Source organism: Eschrichtius robustus, chromosome 20 (genome assembly GCF_028021215.1).
Source record: "Eschrichtius robustus isolate mEscRob2 chromosome 20, mEscRob2.pri, whole genome shotgun sequence".
Lineage (NCBI taxonomy): Eukaryota > Metazoa > Chordata > Mammalia > Artiodactyla > Eschrichtiidae > Eschrichtius > Eschrichtius robustus.
In genome coordinates, this window is record NC_090843.1 from 42,929,588 (window position 1) to 42,951,633 (window position 22,046).

Here is a 22,046-nt window from a genome sequence, read left to right on the forward strand (position 1 = left end):
TTTTCTTTTCTTTTTTTTTTAAATTTATTTATTTATTTTATTTATATGTTTTTGGCTGTATTGGGTCTCTGTTGCTGCGCGCGGGCTTTCTCTAGTTGTGGCGAGAGGGGGCTACTCTTCGTTGCGGTGCGCAGGCTTCTCATTGCGGTGGCTTCTCTCGTTGTGGAGCACGGGCTCTAGGCACACGAGCTTCAGTAGTTGTGGCACGCGGGCTCAGTAGTTGTGGCTCGTGGACTCTAGAGCGCAGTCTCAGTAGTTGTGGCACACGGGCTTAGTTGCTCCGCGGCATGTGGGATCTTCCCGGACCAGGGCTTGAACCCGTGTCCCCTGCATTGGCAGGCGGATTCTTAACCACTGCGCCACGAGGGAAGCCCTGAGCATCTTTTCATGTGCTTATTAGCCATTTGTATATCTTCTTTGATGAAATGTCTGTTGAAATCTTTTGCCTGATTATTGTTTTTTTCTTATTGTTAAGTTTGGGATTTCTTTTTATATTTTTGAGTACAAGTTTCTTTTTTTAATCAAGTATAGTTTTAGGTTTTACTTTTAAGTCTGAGTTAATTTTTGTATACGGTGTGAGATGTGGATCCAGGTTCGTTTATTTTGCGTATGAATATCTAATTGTTCAGCAACATTTATTGAAAAGGCTACCCTTTGTCTGCTGCATTGCCTTTGTGCCTTTGTAAAAAATCAGTTTTCAATAAACTTGAATTTTAATATAATTGTGAGTTAGAGTTGTTTAGAGTAGTCTCTTCAAGGATCAGATGGGGTAAATCTGGGTTGTATTCTGATGCTCTCTTTACATTTTTAAGTAAATTCTTTAAAAACATAACCTAAATACAGAAAAATGCAAAAATTCTATGTGTATAGCTTGATGAATTTTCACGAAGTAAACACACTCGTGTAACTACCACTAGATGAAAAATAGGACATAGCCGACACCCCAGTGGCACTTCTCATGTTCTTTTCCTGTCACTATTCTCTCCACAGGTGGTAGCTATCTTCCCTCTGTCACCATTGATGAGTTTTGCTTCTTTATAGAAATGGAATTATATCTGTACTCTTGTGTCTGTCAGCTTTTGCTTAACATATTTCTCAGATTCATTTGTGTTGTATATAGCAGTAGTTCTTATTGCTGTATTTTATGGTATATAATAAATTATATACCATAATTTATTATTTCATTCTACAATTGTTAGACATTTGGGTGGTTTCTAATTTTGGTTATTAAAGCTATTATGAACATTCTTGTTCACTCTGGTACAGATAGGTAAACACTTTCTATTAGATATAGATCTAGGAATGGAATTGCTGGTCATAGTGTATGCATATGTTGAACTATAGTAGATACTGCCAACGTTTTCCAAAATGGTTGAACCAATTTATTCATCACCCCCCCCCCACTCTACGTCTAGTAGTATATGGAAGTTACATTGTTCAGCATTCTTTTTTTTTTTTTAATTAATTTATTTAATTTATTTTTTATTTTTGCCTGTGTTGGGTCTTTGTTGCTGCTCGCGGGCTTTCTCTAGTTGTGGCGAGTGGGGGCTACTCTTTGTTGCAGTGCGCGGGCTTCTCGTTGTGGTGGCTTCTCTTGTTGTGGAGCACAGGCTGTAGGCATGCAGGCTTCAGTAGTTGTGGCATGTGAGCTCTAGAGCGCAGGCTCAGTAGTTGTGGCGCACGGGCTTAGTTGCTCCGCGGCATGTGGGATCTTCCCGGACCAGGGCTTGAACCCATGTCCCCTGCATTGGCAGGCAGATTCTTAACCACTGCGCCACCAGGGAAGCCCCCAGCATTCTTGTTAGCACTTGATATTCAAGTCTTTTTAAGTTTTAGTCATTATGGTGCCTGTGTGTTGTTCTTGTGAATTTTAATTGTTATCTCTCTGCTAACTAATGAGGTTGATCATCTTTTTTTTTTTTTTTTTTTTTTTTTTTAATCTTTATTGGAGGATAATTGCTTCACAATACCATGTTAGTTTCTGTTGCACAACAAAGCGAATCAGCCATATGCATACACATGTCCCCACATCCCCTCCCCCTTGAGCCTCTCTCCCATCCTCCCTATCCCACCCCTCTAGGTCGTTGCAAAGCACCAAGCCAATCTCACTGTGCTATGCTGCTGCTTCCCACCAGCCAACTGTTTTACATTCAGTAGTGTATATATGTCGATGCTACTCTCACTTTGCCCCAGCTTTGCCCTCCCACCCCATGTCATCAAGTCCATTCTGTATGTCTACTTCTTATTCCTGCCCTGCAACTAGGTTCATCAGTACCATTTTTTTTTTTAGATTCCATATACATGCGTTAGCATACAGTATTTATTTTTCTCTTTCTGACTTACTTCACTCTGTATGACAGACTCTAGGTCCATCTACCTCACTACAAATAACTCAATGTTGTTTCTTTTTATGGTTGAGTAATATTCCATTGTATATATGTGCCACATCTTCTTTATCCATTCATCTGTTGATGGACATTTAGGCTGGTTCCATGTCCTGGCTATTGTAAGTAGTGGGATTGCTGGGTCATATGGTAGTTCTATTTTTAGTTTTTTAAGGAACCTCCATACTGTTTTCTATGGTAGTTGTATCAGTTTACATTCCCACCAACAGTGTAGGAGGGTTCCCTTTTCACCACACCCTTTCCAGCATTTACTGTTTCTAGGTTTTTTGATAATGGCTATTCTGACCAGCGTGAGGTGATACCTCACTGTAGTTTTGATTTGCATTTCTCTAATAATTAGTGATGTTGAACATCTTTTCATGTGCCTCTTGGCCATCTGTATGTCTTCCTTGGTGAAATGTCTATTTAGGTCTTCTGCCGTTTTATTTTTTTTTAACATCTTTATTGGAGTATAATTGCTTTACTATGGTGTGTTAGTTTCTGCTGCATAACAAAGTGAATCAGCTATACGTATACATATATCCCCGTATCCCCTCCCTCTTGCATCTCCCTCCCACCCTCCCTGTCCCACCCCTCTAGGTGGTCACAAAGCACTGAGCTGATCTATGAGTCTGCTTCCCACTAGCTATCTATTTTACATTTGGTAGTGTACATCCATTTGTTTATTTTTGTTTTTATTTCCATTACTCAGGGAGATGGATTGAAAAAGATATTTCTGCGATTTATGTCAAAGAGTGTTCTGCCTGTGTTCTCCTCTAAGAGTTTCATAGTATCCCGTCTTACATTTAGGTCTTTAATCCATTTTGAGTTTATTTTTGTGTATGGTGTTAAAGAATGTTCTAATTTCATTTTTTTACATGTAGCTGTCCAGCTTTCCCAGCACCATTTATGGACTTCCCTCTTGAAAGCATATTTCTAAAAATGTTTGCTGTGTCTTTGTTAAAGTATACTGAGTGGTAAATAAGTGCTTTTAAAGATGTTTAGCATTTCCTATTTTAAAATATGTTATGACTTTTTAGAAATAAGGCCTAACGTCTTTTTTAAAGTTGAAGCATAGTTTATTTACAATATTATCTTAGTTTTGGGTGTACAGCATAGTGATTCAGTATTTTTACAGATTAAAGTCTTACATCTTGATTTTAATTTTTTCTAAAAAATTACCTAAATGTAAGTTATTTATACTAATTTTTTATGGCTTCTTATATAAGACTCTCCTGAAAAAACTACACTGGCTGCAAAGCTATCTGCTAAGAAACAGGCATCCAGGTACAGAGATGAAAATGATGATTTTCAAGTAGAGAAGAAAAGAATTCGACCCTTAGAGACTACACAGCAGGTAAACAGTTTATTGGCAGTGGAATAATCCCGTTAGTTATAGCTGAACAAGGTAGTCAAGTATCAATCATTTTTCAGTGGCATCTGTAGAGATTATTTTGGGTAGTGTCAGATGTGAATTAAATGGTAAATTATTATAATTTCATTGTATAGAGTTACTCATTACAGAGGAGTTTATTATAGTAAATTATTCATAGTAGCATGTCATTAAAGTGAAACTGAATGGTGCTTTCTTATATATAAGGAATTTGACAATAAAATATTTACTTAAGGCATGTATTAGTAACAGAGCTACTTTGTACTTTTTAACTCCTCTGTTGTTTTTATCTAATAATGGCATTTTGTTTTGGCCAATATACCTCTGATATGAATATTTAGGTCATAGATACTTTTGGTATTGATAGTTTTAATATAATGACAAAGTTTACTGTTATTTATTGAGTTTTTAGTATCAATACATTATAAAATATGTTTATTTCTAAAAATTATTGAAGAACCTAAATTACTAGAAATTTTAAATGAAATGTTTTCATAGGTGAAAACAATGTTTTCTCATAGAGTTCATGGCATTGAGGTAAGGAGGATGGACTTTAATAGACTTAGTTACAAATAAAAAAGATTATTAGTTAATTAGCATGTCCTTTGTAGATAATTGTTTATTTTTAATTGAATATACTCAAAAGGTGTTTGCATTTTTATGTAGTTTATCTGTTCCATTTATAATCTTTATTAACTTCCATAATTAAACCTTGTTTTTAGAAATAGAATGAAATCGTTTTCTAGTTTTATGTTTGGAAAATCACCAATTACAAATGAAGTATCTCTAGAGATTTCTTTCCCCCAAAATGTGTACTTAGAGTTGGATGTTGTGAGGTAGAGCTCAACATATAGCATTTATTCCCTGACTTCATTGGCTCTCATTTCTTTTTTGTAGGAATGGAATTATCAACAGAAATGCTTCTTTTCCTCTTTATAAGTAAATAGGTTTTGGCAAGTAAGAAAAAGCATAGATAGCTTGGAAAGAAAACAGTGGTGTTTATAAAAGAAATTTAGTCAAATACAATTTGGATTATCAAATATCTAGTAAGTAATATAATAATAGTAATCAAGTAGTTCCATCAGGTAGGAAATAATGAATATTTACATTTAAAGTTTTTATTCTGTGTTTTTTTTTTCAATTTAGAATAAGGTTTCCATTTTTATTTACTTTTATTTTCCAATTAGATATGTAATCAGACTTTGCCATAATACTATTCTTGGTATCCATGTGGTGAGACTGTTTTATGGGAAGATCATTTTACAATGCTATAGTTTTGCCACATCACTAATTAAAGCTATTTTGGTCAGAATTTGAGAGGTATTACTGTATTCTGTTTTATTTAAGTCTTATAATAAGGTGCCTATTTGTTTTTAGAAACTTTTTGATTGTTGCCAGTGAGAAATAGTCATTTTTTTAATGCTGAAAGCATATGTTATAGCTATTCTGATCTTTGAGAGCAACTAGCCTCATCAAACTTCCTAGTTACAATAAATTTTATTTTGGTTCTATATTTACAGATTAGAAAACGTCATTGTTTTGAAAAGGAGGTGCACCATTTGGATGCAAAAGTTGCTTCAGGAAAGACCACAAAACTCAACTCCCCATTAGGAAAGATAAACTCCTTTTCTCCACACAATGTATGTATTTATGCCATTGTTCAGTTTAAAGAAGGAAAATGTGGAATTTGCTAAACCCATTTTTGAAAAAGATGAAGAATAGTGTAATCAAAGAAGAGTAGAAAACAACTCAGAAGTCCTAAGTGCTGTCACATGTCTTCTGCTGTGTGAGATGGTAAACCTATGCTCTTTGTGCCCCAGTTTCCTCATTTATAAAATAAGAGAATTGGACTAGAACAAGATCTGGAAGTTTTTTTCCTCTTTTACATTCTAATGTTTGTGAACTCTACTTCCTAAAGTTCTTTCAGTGTCCTTAGGGCATCAGTTCTCAAGGAGTAGTCCAGGGAGCTCTGGAGATTCCTGAGATTTTTTTCCAGATAGTCTGTGAGGTCAAAAGTATTTTCATAGTGATGTTAAGATGTTACTTACCTTTTTTTTTTTTTTTTTTAGTGTCTTTGACATTTGCACTGATGGTACAAAAGCATAGGTTGGTAATACTGTTGGTGCTTTAGCACAATAAGGGTAGTGGCATCAACCTGTATTAATAGTAATTTTCTTCACCGTCGTTAATGCACAGTTAAGAAAAGCCAATTTCACTTAAGTCCTTGATGAAGCAGTAAAAATTACTAATTTTATTAAGTCTTCACCCTTGAGATTTTTAACAGTCTGTGTGAAGAGTAGAGTAGTTTTCGTAAAACACTTTTGCATTCAGGAGTAGGATGGTTTTCTTGAGGGAAAGCACTTAGAGGATTGTTTGGATTGTGAGCTGAACTAGCCACTTTTTTCACAGAACATTGTTTTTACTTGAAAGAATAACTGACAGACTAACTTCGGTAATTCTCGAAAATAAACAAAGTGAGCCTGATAAACTTTGAGATTTCGGTGAAAAATCAGAATTTTGAAAAATTGTATATACTACTGTGAGCTTAGCAGTTTTCTGATACTTAAAGACTCTGATGATATTTATTGGTGGTGATATTATATATGTGACTTTTTGATATTGTATAATGAAATGTGTTTCATTTATATAGTTTTATATAAATGGAATCATGCCTGGAATTTTTTATTTAATTCCAAATATTGCGTATTTTACCTTGTTGGGTACTGGATATTATTGTATTTCTATAAGTACTCTTGAGTTTTGCTCTGGGATGCAGTTAAATTACTTGGAATCAGCTTGATCCTTTTGGTTCTTGCTTTTAGGATTTGTTAGGTAGGACCTGAGCCGGGTTTAGTTTTGGGCTACCTCAGTAGAGGCTAGCTCCTTTTGAGTCCTCTACCTAATGCTCCATGAATTATGAAGTTTTCCAGACTGGCTGGTGGGAACAGGCACTGTTCCATGCTGTCTGTGAGTGTCTCTTCATTTCAGGTGGTTCTTGCCACTATCTTGGATTGTTTCCTCATTGGCATGTGCTGATCAGTACTCTACTAGATACTGAGAGGTCCTTCTGCAGATCTCTGGAGTGCATTCTTTGTGCAGCACTCTCCATTCTGCTTTCTTCTCTGTGAACTTTAGTCTTCTTGGTCTCCCTGGACTCAGCAGTGTCTCTTCAACTTGGGTTTGCTGGGCTATATCTGGGTTCCCCTTCCCCATGCCACAGCATGGAAACTCTCAGGACAGCAAGCTGAAAGAATCATAAGGCTTAATCTCATTTGTTTCCCATCTCTCAGGGATCACTCTTCCTTACCTGATGTCCTGTATCTTAAAAACTATTGTTTCATATAGTCTGTCTGTATTTTTAGTTTTTCAGGTAGGGGATGAAACAACTCATTGACAAATTCCAGAAGTCTTTAGATGGCTTATAAAGCTCCTATTTACCTGTACAGTCTTTAGGCCTTTATAAACTTTTTGCATTCTTTTGCCCTTTCTCCTCTTTCCCACTTTTTTTTGTCTGACTTCTGCTAATCCTTCAGGAAGCCTTCCTTGGTGTCCCCAATTTTGAGTTAGATTCCCATCTGGAATGTTCCTTGTATTTCTCAAGAACATTTTCTTTTTTTTTTTAATTAACATTTTATTTTTATTTTATGTAATTAAATTAATTAATTTATTATTTTATTTTATTTTTGGCTGCATCAGGTCTTTTTTTTATCATCTTTATTGGAGTATAATTGTATCGATATGTATGTTCCTATTACCATTTTCTTAATTGTTGTGGGTTTGTTATTGTAGGTCTTTTCCTTCTCTTGTGTTTCCTGCCAAACGAAGTTCCTTTAGCATTTGTTGTAAAGCTGGTTTGGGCGTGCTGAATTCTCTTAGCTTTTGCTTGTCTGTAAAGGTTTTAATTTCTCTGTCAAATCTGAATGAGATCCTTGCTGGGTAGAGTAATCTTGGCTGTCGGTTTTTCCCTTTCATCACTTTAAATATGTTCTGCCACTCCCTTCTGTCTTGCAGAGTTTTTTGCTGAAAGATCAGCTGTTAACCTTATGGGGATTCCCTTGTATGTAATTTGTTGTTTTTCCCTTGCTGCTTTTAATATTTTTTCTTTGTATTTAATTTTTGGTAGTTTGATTAATATGTGTTTTGGCATGTTTCTCCTTGGATTTATCCTGTATGGGACTTTTCTGTGCTTCTTGGACTTGATTGACTATTTCCTTTCCCGTATTAGGGAAGTTTTCAACTATAATCTCTTCAAATGTTTTCTCAGTCCCTTTCTTTTTCTCTTCTTCTGGAACCCCTATAATTCGAATGTTGGTGTGTTTAATGTTGTCCCAGAGGTCTCTGAGACTGTCCTCAATTCTTTTCATTCTTTTTTCTTTATTCTGCTCTGCAGTAGTTATTTTCACTATTTTATCTTCCAGGTCACTTATCCATTCTTCTGCCTCATTTATTCTGCTATTGATCCCTTCTGGAGAATTTTTAATTTCATTTATTGTGTTGTTCATCATTGTTTGCTTGCTCTTTAGTTCTTCTAGGTCCTTGTTAAACGTTTCTTGTATTTTCTCCATTTCATTTCCAAGATTTTGCATCACCTTTACTATCATTACTCTGAATTCTTTTTCAGGTAGACTGCCTATTTCCTCTTTGCATCAGGTCTTAGCTGTGGCACATGGGATCTTTTGTTGTGGCTCACGGGCTCTTCGTTTCGGTGCGCGGGCTTCTCTCTAGTTGTGGTGTGTGGGCTCCAGAGTGCACAGGGCTCAGTAGTTGTGGTGTGTGGGCTCTCTAGTTGTGTCGTGTGTGGTCCAGAGTGCGTGGGCTCTGTAGTGTGGCACACGGGGTACCAGTTGTGACACGCAGGCTCAGTAGTTGTGGTGCGTGGGCTTAGTTGCCCTGTGGCATGTGGGATCCTAGTTCCCCGACTAGGGATCAAACCCACATCCCCTGCATTGGAAGGCGGATTCTTAACCACTGGACCGTGAGGGAAGTCCCTATTTCTCAGTTTTTAACACTTACCTTACTCTTAATATCCTCTCCACAGGCTATCAGTTCCATTATGGACAACACCAGTTTCTCTGAGACCTCCTTGAAGACTGTGACTGTTTTACTCATCTTTTTGTTTCAAGCACCTAACGTAGTGCCAGGAACCTAGTTGTAGACTGAGTAAATGAATACCATAATCCCTGCCCTCAAAGAGTCTTCTTTTAAATTCTTGAAAATACTGAGTGGGGGAAAAGAATTGTCAGTTATCTTCAGAGAAGCCTTATGTTTGGAGAAGTCATCTCAGGAGTTTTTAATGTTGTCAGTAAAAATATATGCTTTATGTTTGCCAGTGTTTTCTTGCTCATTTTCTTTCAAAGTACCTTATTGTCTTCATAGCCCTTACTATTTGAATTTATTAGTCTACTTGTTTATTATCTATTTTCCCTGTTAGAATGTAATGTCAATCTTTTTCACGGGTATCTCTGCTACCTAGAACAGTGTATGGCATATATTAGTTGCCCAATAAATATTTTTTGGTAGAATCTTATTGAATTCTTATAATGACTTTGAGGCAGGTACTACTGTTGTTCTCATCTTACAGATAAGGAAACTGAGAAATAAGTAATTTGCCTAAGGTCACAAAGCTGGCAAATAGTGGAGTTAGATCCTACCTAAGCAGTCTGATGCTCTGGCAGATGCTCTAATTACTTTATTATACATTCTCTAAAATGCCTCTCAGAAATTCTGGAGCCATGTAAACAGTATTCTAACACCAAGATAAGGGAAAAAATATGTAGAAGCCTCAAGGCTAAAGAAATCAAGTATAGAATAATATGATTGATAATAGCTAAAATAAGATAAAGTTGTTTTTTTTTCTTTAAGGATTTTTTTTGTTTCATTTTGTTTTTACTGGTTAAGAGAATGAGCTCAAATCAGAGTGCCTGGGTTTTAATCACAGTTCTGCTCTTTACAACCTTTGTAACCTTGATTAAGTTTTTAAACTATTGCTACTTCATTTTCCCATTTGTTAAATGGGGATGGTAATAGTACCTATCTTACGGGGCTGCTAGAGGCTTAAACAAGTTAATACTTATAAAGTGCTAAGATTATACCTGGCATATCTTGGAGCTTATTAAGTGGTAAGTGGTAGTAAAAATATCATCAGCAGCAGTTGTAGTAGTAGCAGCAAATACTTACATATTTGTATGCTGCTGATAAAAGGTATTATATAATATTGGTTAATAACGTTAATTTTCAGGAGTTAGGTTTATAATTAGCAAATTCTTTTAATATGTGTTAAAGATGTTTATAGCTCAACCTGTTTAGGATTTAGACCACTTGACCATAAGCAGAGCTACTGTGCTCCTAGCTGGGTATCTTAATTTTAAACTAAGTTCTTTGATTGATTTCTTGTTTTGGTTATGTACTATGTTGATCATTTATTATGATCTTCTTATTGGCAAAGTATAATTGTATCTATACATGTGTATCTATATCTTTATATCAGTTTTATTTTTAAACCAGAAGTTACAAGTTTTCTTCCTTGGCTTTAGCTGGTATAGGTCTACATTGCTTTAGAAATGCAATAATTTTTCATAGATGGGTGATTTATTACTCATAATGTTAAAGGTATGGGTTTCTGACAATTATAAGTTTGAAGATTTATTGAAGAAGCTAAATCTCAACTAACTCTAGTAACTCAAATGATAACATTTCACTAGTCACACAGAACTTTTGTTTGTAAGAAGACATAAGTGATATATGCCATACTAATTAAGCATGCATAAAGTAAATTTGTCAGACACCAGAGTACTTTTGCAATGACAGAAAAGACCATATGGCTGAGCTCTAATATTTGTTCTTTTTTTGTTAGTCTATAGTGAAAAGCATGAATATATAATATAAGTAACTTTATGAAAACCCCCACAAATACTTAGGTAAAATGATATGTATTTTCAATGTTATTTTTTTTGTTCCTAACAAAAATAGAGTAAGCAGTTACAATAGAAACATAATTAGTACAAAATGTAAAGTTTTAGCTAATGTGAATATTCCTTCCTTTTATAATTTAGTAAATTGTTAGTGAATTTTAGTAAACTGTTAAGAAAACCTGTAGTTTTTTGTATTTAGGCTATCATCTTAATTTTAAAAGCTTATAGTAGTATTTTTAATAAATCTTACACGGATATTTAGCAGTAAATAATACTTTTCATTTTTCAGAGAACCAGGGCTAAACATTTCCATGGATATAATATAATAAAGAATAATGGGGTTATGCGTAGGGGTAATTTATTTAAAGAAACGAGTCTTTGAGTATAGTAATATGTTTTTCCCTGCTAGAAATTTACTTTGGTTTCTGGTACAACTTTTTTTCTCTTTCTCTTTTTTAATGAAGGTATAATTAACATTTAATATGTTAGTTTCAGGTGTACAACATAATGGTTCAATATTTGTATACATTACGAAATGATCACAAGTCTAGTTAATATCTGTCACCTTACATAGTTATAAGATTTTTTTTTCTTATGATGAGAGCTTTTAAGATTTACTCTCTTAGCTACTGTCAAATATTTAACACAGTGTTATTAACTGTAGTCACCATCCTGTACATGACATCCACATGACTTATTTATTTTGTACCTGGAAGTTTGTACCTTTTGACCTCCTTCATCCATTTCTTCTGCTCTTCACCGCCATCTCTAGCAGCCACCAATCTGTTCTCTGCATCTGTGAGCTTGTTTTTTTTGTTTTTGCTTTGTTTTTGTTTTCAGATTTTACATACAAATTCGCCTTTCTCAGTCTGACTTATTCCACTACGCATAATATCCTCCATGTTCATCCATGTTGTCCCAAATGGCAAGATTTTATTCTTTTTTATGGCTGAATAATATTCCATTGTGTATATATACATATACACACACCACATTTTCTTTATGCATTCATCCATCTATGGACACATATTGTTTCCATATCCTTGGCCATTATAAGTAATGCTGCAGTGAACGTGGGAGTGCATATATCTTTTTGAGTTACTGTTTTCATTTTCTTCAGGTAAATTCTCAGATGTGGAATTCCTGGATCATATGGTTATTCTATTTTTAATTTTTTTGAGTAACTTCCGTACTGTTTTCCATAGTGACTGCATCAGTTTACATTCTACCAGCAGTTCACAAGGATTCCCTTTTCTCCACATCCTTGCCAACACTTGCTGTTTTTTGTCTTTTTGATAATAGTCATTTTAACAGGTGTGAGGTGATGTTTCATTGTGATTTCGATTTGCATTTCCCTGATGATTAATGATGTTGAGCATCTTTTCATATACTTGTTGGCCATCTGTATGTCTTCTTTGGAAAAATGTCTCTTCATATCTTCTGCCCATTTTTTGTTCAGATTGCTATTGAGTTGTGTGAATTCTTCGTATATTAGATATTCGTCCCTTATCAGATACATGATTTGCAAATATTTTCTCCTTTTCAGTAGGTTGCCTTTTCATTTTGTTGATGGTTTCCTTTGCTGTGCCAAAGCTTTTTAGTTTGATGTAGTCCCCCTTGTTTATTTTTGCTTTTGTTGCTTTTGCTTTTAGAGTCAGATTCAAAAAAGTATTGCCAAGACCTCTGTCAAGGAGTTTACCCACTTATGTTTTCTTCTAGGAGTTTTATGATTTCAGGTCTGAGGTTCAAGTGTTTAATCCATTTTGCGTTAATTTTTGTAGGTAATGTAAGATAGTTGTCCGGTTTCATTCTTGTGCATGTGGCTGTCCAGTTTTCCCAGCACCATTTATTAAAGAGACTGTCCTTTCCCCATTGTATAACATTTTTAAATTGTTGCAAAGTGGCTTGCTATAAATCACAAAAAATATTTTCTGTAAATTCTGGGATAGGTGATTTCATAAAAAGTAGAAGAAAAATGTAGTTTCATAATATTTAATATTTATTTTATATCAGTTTCTGAAATGAGTTTATCACCAAAACTTTTAGATAAAGTAATTTTAGAAATGCAGTCCATATTTTAGAACTTTTCTTATGTTGACAGATCATATGCCTCATATTTAGGTATCATATTTTAATCTAGATCATCTACAGATTTGAATAAAGTAAATTGAGGAACATGGGAAAGAAACATTTCTTTTTAGGACCTGTTCCTTCAAATGGGAGGAAAAAGAGGGTGGGACTAGATTTAATATACCTTATATCCCATTTAGCTGTGATACCTCTAAATTCTAATGATAATTTTCCTATTTTGATCCTTATAAGATGATATTAGGGAACATTTATTTTTTAGAAGAATAGTTATTTGGATTGGTAAATTAATGGCTTAGTTCTCTTATCCCTACAAAGATATAAATGTTACAGTTTTCATACATTTAAAATCTGCAGTTGTATTATTTTCTGGAAAACTCTCCTCCATAAATTAAATGATAAATTATTTTAATGATTTCTGTTTTCCTCTAAATTTGACATTAAACGTTTTATGTTTTTAAGTCTTCTTAGTTTTTAAGAAAATAATTTAGCTTCCAACCTGTGAATTGAATTGGGTAGTTGTCTTTTTACCTTCTTATCATCTCCAGTTTCCTCACTCTCTTCAGGTCAGAAAATGGTGTCAGTACCTCCTCTCTTAAATGAATTACCTTCCAATGTCCCCTGCTTTTTCCCTTTCCTTGCATTTTACTTAGTTATTTATTATTTTTTTAATACATCTTTATTGGACTATAATTGCTTTATGATGTTGTGTTAGTTTCTGCTGTACAACAAAGTGAATTAAGTATATGCATACATATATCCCCATATCCCCTCCCTCTTGAGCCTCCTTCCCACCCTCCCTATCCCACCCCTCTAGGTGGTCACAAAGCACTGAGCTGATCTCCCTGTGCTATGCAGCAGTGTCCCACTAGCTATCTGATTTACATTTGGTACTTGTATATATGTCAGTGCTACTCTCTCACTACGTCCCAGCCTCCCCATCCCCACCCCCATCCTCAAGTCCGTTCTCAATGTCTGCATCTTTATTCCTGCCCTACCACTAGGTTCGTCAGTACCATTTTTCTAGATTCCATATATATGCGTTAGCGTACGGTATTGTTTTTTTTTTTTTGGTATTTGTTTTTCTCTTTTTGACTTCACTCTGTATGACAGACTCTAGGTCCATCCACCTCACTACAAATAACTCAATTTTGTTTCTTTTTATGGCTGAGTAATATTCCATTGTATATATGTGCCACATCTTCTTTATCCACTCATCTGTCAATGGACATTTAGGTTGTTTCCATGTCCTGGCTATTGTAAATAGTGCTGCAATGAACACTGGGGTACATGACACTTTTTGAATTATGGTTCTCTCAGGGTATATGCCCAGTAGTGGGATTGCTGGGTCATATGGTAGTTCTATTTTTAGTTTTTTAAGGAATCTCCATACTGTTCTGCATAATGGCTGCACCAATTTACATTTCCACTAACAGTGCAGGAGGGTTCCTTTTTCTCCACACCCTCTCCAGCATTTATAGTATGTAGATTTTTTGATGATGGCCATTCTGACCAGTGTGAGGTGATACCTCATTGTGGTTTTGATTTGCATTTCTCTAATGATTAGTGATATTGAGCATCTTTTCATGTGTTTGTTGGCCATCTGTATATCTTCTTTGGAGAAATGTCTGTAGGTCTTCCGCCCATTTTTGCACTGGGTTGTTTGTTTGTTTGATATTGAGCTGCATGAGCTGCTTGTATATTTTGGAGATTAATCCTTTGTCAGTTGCTTCATTTGCAAATATTTTCTCCCATTCTGAGGGTTGTCTTTTCGTCTTGTTTATGGTTTCCTTTGCTGTGCAAAAGCTTTTAAGTTTCATTAGGTCCCATTTGTTTATTTTTGTTTTTATTTCCATTTCTCTAGGAGGTGGGTCAAAAAGGATGTTGCTGTGATTTATGTCATAGAGTGTTCTGCCTATGTTTTCCTCCAAGAGTTTTATAGTGTCTGGCCTTATATTTAGGTCTTTAATCCATTTTGAGTTTATTTTTGTGTATGGTGTTAGGAAATGTAATTTCATTCTTTTACATGTAGCTGTCCAGTTTTCTGAGCACCACTTATTGAAGAGGCTGTCTTTTCTCCATTGTATATTCTTGCCTGCCTACATTTTATTTATGTATTTATTTATGTATTTATGTATGTATGTATTTTTGGCCTCACCATGCGGCATGCGGGTTCTTAGTTCCCCTACCAGGGATTGAACCCATGCCCCCTGCAGTGGAAGCACAGAGTGTTAACCACTGGACCACCAGAGAAGTCCCTCTTTACATTTTAGATTCATGTTTTTATACAGATAATTCATGTGTCAAGGATCTAGTGAGGCATCAGTCTCTGTGTGGTCAAAATATAGTTAAGAAAAAACGTTATATTTTAGAATAGAATGTTAACATTCTGATATTACCTTGTTTTACCACTCATAACGATTTTCTCTAGAATTTATTTATATGTATTCTCATAATTCTTTTAGCAAATCCTCAAAATGAGTGAAGTATTCTCACAGACACATTCTTATGCTTATACCTGCTGTTTGTTTATTAAACAAGTGCTAACATTGTGTATATACTTTTAGAAAAAGTAGTGTTTATTTTTGCCTACTGTGTAGAAAAGAGGTGGGTCCAGCAGAGTGCGCTGTTGATCTTCAGGTAAAGTGTTGGTGTTGGGCAAAGCCTTGGGCTGTTTTTCTTCCTCTTAAACCCTACCTTTACTTTCTTTTCTCTCTGTCTCTCTTTTTCTCTCCCCCTCTTCCCCTCCCTATTTCCCTTTAATGCTGAAGATATATTCTCAGGAGAAAATGACCAATTTATTTTGAAAAGCTGTTATTTTACAAGTCATTTTCTCATAGTTTTACTCTACTTTTTATTTAAAATACTGCTTGTATAGTGAAATAATGCTTACTATGTTTCAGGAACTCTTAAATAGTCCAGAAATACTAATTTACCTGGTAAATACAGGTTCATGTGAGTTAATGCTTATTGCAGGTCCTTTTAAGTTTTCTGTGGATTTGACAGTTTTCAAAATAAAACAAAAGAATTTAATTGAATCCCTATAATAACCTTATGAGGAAGGTGTTAATATTTTCTTCAATGACAGAAGAGGAAATTGAGTCACAGATAGTTTAAGTTCATGTCACGAAGCTGATGAGTAGAGGCTGGTTTAAAACTCAGGCATTCTGGCTCTAGAATTAATCCTCTCAACCACCTCACTATTCTTCCTCTGAATAAACTCTTCCCGATGGCCTTTAGATTAAAGATAGCTCATTTTTTTACTTTCACAGGTAATATTATATAGAGAATTCATTTAATATTAGTTCCTCTTTCAGTCTCTCTCTCTCTCTCAACACCCTGTTCTTTTCTTTATGATGCTTACCAAAGCTTATGATTACATATTTATTTATAGGTTTCATGGTTTTACTTGCCTCCTTGCCAGGCTGTCCATAAGGACAAGTGTAATGTCTCTCTTGTTCACTTTTTTATAGCCAGCATCTGGCACAGGACCTGTGCTTAGTAAGTACTCACATATTTGTTGAATAAATGAATGGAAAAATGGCTAAAGTTAAGAAAATGTACTCTTTATCACCATTTCTTGTGGCTTACAGCTTTTACTCAGATCCATATACTTAAAGAGGTGTGACAGTACTGTTAAATAGAGGAGACTAAAAGCAGGTTTTTAAATGTTTTTTTGCTTCTTCTGCAGTACATTTTGGTTGTAGTTTTTTATGTACTAGCACACAAAAATAAAAGATCAAATAATGATTTCAGGGACCAAGAGGTAAATCGGTGCTTAATATAAACAAAAGATTAGAAACAACTTTTGTTTTCTGTAGCTACTCTATGACCACACTGTTAAATAATATGACCATCTAGTTGAAGTATAGTTTATTCAAGGCAGCAAAATTTTTGAAAACTCTTATATGCCAAACACTTAAAAACAATAACTTGCATTTCTTTGACAGTTAATAATAATGATATAATGATAGCTTTTTGGAATGTTTACGTGTGCCAGGCAGTTTGTACATTCTCATATATCCTTACATGAACTCTGTGAAGAAAGTAGAGCAGATATTAGTCTCATTTTATAGATAAGAAAATTGGAGCCCAAAGATACTAGATTATTTGACAATGGTCATAATTACGGATATATGGTAGAACTGTGATTTAAGTCTAGTTCTAAAATTGAGCTGAATATAGATTCATGGAAAGGAGAGAAAAGGAATGGCTGGGAAAATTTTTGTTTTCCTGTTGGCTGATGAGGAAAAAACAAAGTTACTTGGCAAGAGAAAAGAGATTTTATTATTCAATATGTCTGGCATTAAAATATTTTCTTTTAAATAGTCTGCAGTTGGGGAAGATTAAATTATCTTAAACATTTTGTGTATTTTACCTACTAAAGAGTCAAAGGAAGATTTAAACTGAAATTTTAAAAAAAATCATGAGGAATATACATTGTTTGAAAAACCTTTAACAATATAAACCAGTACAGAGTAAAAAGTTAAATATTCTCCCTTAAGCTATTACTTCCATCCCCCTTTCTGCTTAGCAGAAGTAAACAAGAGGAACACTTTCATGAGAATCTTTCTGGATCTTTTTATATAAATTTACAGCAGATAAATTTTCATAGTTCTGTTATAGTTAAATTTTGTTTTTGTTTTTGTTTTTTTTTACATTTAACCCTCTTACTTATAGGGTTTATTTTAATATATGTATGAGGCCAGGTTCTAACTGTATTCTTTTCCAAATAGATGATCAATTGTCCTAGGGTCAACTAAAGAATAATTTTTCGTGATTTAAGTTTTCCTTTGCTGTTATCATATACTAAATTGCTATATATACTTGGATTGGTTCATGGCCTTTATTTTTTTAATTTTATTTTTTTTCAAAACATACATGTATAGTCAGAGTCAAAGAATTCTACATGGCTTCAAACAAAAAGCAGTAGACCTCTGCCCTAGTTCTAGTCTCTACCAGTTCCCACTATCTGAAGTCAATAACTTTTAATCATTTTACCTGTTTATTCTGATATTTATCTATTTTTTAAAAAAAGTAACAAGCATGTACTGCCTTTTTCTTGAATTTTCAGTTTTGGATCCTTCCATCTTCCTTCTATTGTCTTCCTACTGTCCTTTCTTTTTTTTGGGTGGGGGGGCTGCGTCAGGTCTTAGTTGCAGCACGCAGGATCTTCGTTGAGGCGTGCAAGATCTTTCATTGCGGCGCATGGGCTTCTGTACTTGTAATGTGCAGGCTTCTCTCTAGTTGTGGCGTGCACTCCAGCTCACGTGAGCTCCAGAGCGCCTGGGCTCTGTTGTTTGCGACATGCGGGCTCTCTCGTTGAGGCACATGAGCTCAGTAGTTGTGGCGGGCAAGCTTAGTTGCCCCACGGCATGTGGGATCTTAGTCCCTCGACCAGGGATCGAACCCACATCCCCTGCGTTGGAAGGCGGATTCTCTACCACTGGACCACCAGGGAAGTCCCCTGTCCTTTCTAATTTTCTCATTACTTTTCCCCCTCAAGCCTCACAATGTTTGATGTTTACATTATTGTAATTATGTAAATATCATTAAAAACTGAGCCAAGTGTTAGATTATGATTACAGTTCTTTCCCCAAACCAGGTTTTATTTTTTCTAGTGCTTAATATTTGTCTTGTCATTTACTTAGTTTTCTGTATATCTGCAACTATTTATCCACAAATTCTGATGGAGCTTAAAATCTGTTAACTCATTCAAATGCATCAGGTCAAGAATGTCCATATTTTTTAGACTCTCAATATTTAGTGAAAATAATGAAAAATACTTTTTTGATGTGGAATTTTATTATATGTATTTTAATGACATTGACCTTTTTTGAATACAAAAGCATTATCTATTCCTTAGTGAAAATTTGGAAACCACCAAAATGTATACTCAAGTTATTAACATTAATCTTTAATTCAACTACCCCCTTAGTATCAACCCCTTGTTATTTTGCTTGCTATCCTTTTACACACACACACACACACACACACACACACAATTTCTTACCAATTGCTGTGTAACAAACCAACCATTTATTTAGCTTACTGTTCTGAGGGTCAGCAATTTTGGCTGGGCTCAGCTGGGCATTTCTTCTGCTGATCTCAGCTGGTCCACTCATGCATCCGTGGTCAGTTGCAGGTTAGCTGCAAGTCAGCAAGGCGGCTCTGCTTCTTAGGGTTGGTTGGCAGTTGACTAGGACCATGGGACCATGGCGTGGGTATCTCTCATCGTCTAGCAGACTAACCCCAGCTTATATATATGGTGGCCCCAAGGTTCCAGGAACAGCAAGAGAGCAAACCCCAATGTGCAAAATACCTTTTGAGCCTCTGTTTATGCCACATTTCCTAATATCCCAGTCACCAAAGCAAGTCACATGGCCAAGCCGAGATTCGAGGGAAGGAGTTCACCTCTTGGTGAGAAGAGCTTCAAAGTGACCTTGCAAAGGGGGCTTACATATAGAAATGAGAAGAATTTTTGGCCATTAAAAATATATATGTATATAATATGCATTATGCATATACTTTTTTAAAAACAAAATTTGGATAGGATTTATTATTTTAAAAAAAATTTTCTAAATTAAAAAAAAATTTTTTTTTATTTAGCTGCACTTCAGGTTCTTAGTTCCCCAACCATGAATCGAACCTGGGCCCTGGGAGTGAAAGTGTGGAGTCCTAACCACTGGACTGCCAGGAAGTTCCCAACAAAATTTGGATTATAGTGTATATAGCGTATATAGCATTTATTTTTCACCTAATATATCATGGTCATAGAAAAGGCTTTTAGAAATCTAAATCTTATTTTGATGCATACTTTTTTTTTTTTTTTTAATTTCCATCAGGGACTACAGTTCATTGCTCCTAGGCCTTTATTTATTTATTTATTTATTTTTATTTTTGGCTGTGTTGGGTCTTCGTTTCTGTGCAAGGGCTTTCTCCAGTTGCGGCGAGCGGGGGCCGCTCTTCATCGCGGTGCGTGGGCCTCTCCCGTTGCGGAGCACAGCCTCCAGATGCGCAGGCTCAGTAGTTGTGGCTCACGGGCTTAGTTGCTCCGTAGCATGTGAGATCTTCCCAGACCAGGGCTCGAACCCGTGTCCCCTGCATTGGCAGGCAGATTCTCAATCACTGTGCCACCGGGGAAGCCCTACTCTTTGGCCCTTTAAAGAAAGTTTACCAACCCTTGTCCTATGCTATTTTAATCTTGGTAAGTGAGGCCAGAAGTTGGTGGTCTTAGTGTGAACCTCCTGCTTTATCTGAAAATTTGCCTAAGGGCAGGATGATAGAATGGGTGAATAATTGCTTGAGTGAGTTTCCTTCAGCTCCAATAATTATGATTTTTTAAGAGCTTGTAGAGACATAATAGTGACCTCTACAGTGGAAATAGAAAGGATAATTCTCAAAAATTTCAAATCTTCATCATGTTGAATGAACTTGGTGAATGTTCCAGAAAGCTTTGACAGTTATTTTTCTTGATCTGTAGAAATATTTAATACGTATAGCAATCTAGCTGACGTGTGTACCTATTTAGTGATAGTAGAATCTGTAATTGCCTTTTAGAAGCTTTTCACTCATTGATAGTCGGTATGGAAAGATAACTTTACCTTAGGAAACTACTTTGTTAATTGACCAATTGTCTGACCAGTACAGACAGATAGATATATAGATTTATTTATTAAAGTTTTTAAAGATTTTCACATAGTCACAAAATTATACAAAAATTAGAAATACAATACAAATATATATTTTTTTCCCCTGAACCATTTGAGAGTAAGTTATTGATGTGATGCTCCATCACCCTGGAATACTTTAGTGTCTATTTCCTAAAGCAAAGACATTCTTCAATATAACCATAAAAATCAGGAAATTATAATTGATTCATTGTTATCTAATACTCAGAACCAGATCAGATTTTGCACGTTGTCTCTATGAAGTTTTTATAGCAGAAAGATCCAGTTCAGAATCATACATTGCATTTAGTTGTCATTTTGCTATTTTCTTCAGTCTGGAACAGTTCCTCAGTCTTCCCTTTTCTTTCATGACCTTGACACTTCAGAAGATTATAGCCTTTCTAGAATGTCTCTCAACTTTGGGTTTTATTATCATTAGGTTAAAGTTATATATCTTTGGCAAGAATGTCACAGAAGTGATGCTGCATTCTACCTATTGCATCTTATGAGGTGGCAAATAGTTTCATTTTGTTTCATTACTGATGATTACTTTGATAACTTGATTAATATGATATCTGCTAGGCATCACTGTAAAGTTATCTTTCTCCCTTCATAATTAAAGAGGACTTTGTAGGGAGGAACTCTGAAACTATATAAATAGCATGTCCTCATCAAACATTCAGTTTATTAATTTTATATTTATCTTTATGGACTTGTGATTTTACATTTTATTAAGTGAGTGATAGTCTGTTACTATATGATTTGTTTAAATGCTCAAGTGAGGGTTCAATTAAGTTGCTTGTGTCTTTCTGACATGTATCGATTATTCTTAGAGCACTTACTTGCTTTCTGGCATAATAAGATGTTCTAGGGTCATCTCCATCTTGTTGTTTCCCCACCCCAGTCCTGGATTCATCCATTTTTTCAAAGAACCCTGGTTTCTTTTAAATACTTATAGAAGCCAAGTTTTCAGCATTGGCTTTGCCCATTGCTATTGGGGTTGCTGTTCCAGGCCCTTTCAGCAGACAGAACTAGGCAATGCGTGTCTCTGTAATATGTGTGTATATACACACGTAAACACACACACAGACAAATATATACTTACAGATATATATTTATATTTTTCTCTATTTATATGTTCAAAATTATGTATTTATAACAGTACATCCAATTCCAGTTCAACACCAGAGAGTTCATTCTGTTTCTTCCTTATTATAATTTTCAGTGAAAAATCTATTCCCAGTTTTTCAAAAAATTAAAAATAGAATTACCATATAATCCAGAAATTCCATTTCTAGGTATATATCCCAAAGGATTGAAAGCAGGTATTGAAACACATACCTGTACACCAATGTTCATAGCAGTATTATTCACAAGACCCAAAGGGTGAAAAGAACCTATGTGTCTGTCGAGAGATGGATGGATAAACAAATGTGGTATATACATGGAATATTTAGCCCTAAAATGGAAGGAAATTCTGACACATGCTGCAACAAAGATTGAAGATATTATGCTAAGAGAAATAAGCCAGTTAGAAAAGGAAAAATACTGTATGATTCCACTTATAATTTCCTTTGTGTTGCTGTTATAGAAATAGAAT

The 22,046-nt window shown here is 35.0% G+C and overlaps 1 protein-coding gene across 5 annotated transcripts in view; it reads left to right on the forward strand.

Annotated features, from left to right (window-relative positions):
- Positions 1 to 22,046, forward strand: part of BRIP1 (BRCA1 interacting DNA helicase 1) — a 204,673-nt gene that overhangs the window by 11,260 nt on the left and 171,367 nt on the right. For all 5 annotated transcript variants that reach the window (XR_011071764.1, XM_068529684.1, XM_068529682.1 and 2 more), the window contains 2 exons: positions 3,614 to 3,741; positions 5,298 to 5,417. Coding sequence is in view for 4 of the 5 variants with exons in the window: in XM_068529684.1 (XP_068385785.1) it covers positions 3,614 to 3,741; positions 5,298 to 5,417 (248 nt within the window). In the remaining variant the exon portion in view is untranslated. The remainder of the gene's footprint in view (positions 1 to 3,613; positions 3,742 to 5,297; positions 5,418 to 22,046) is intronic.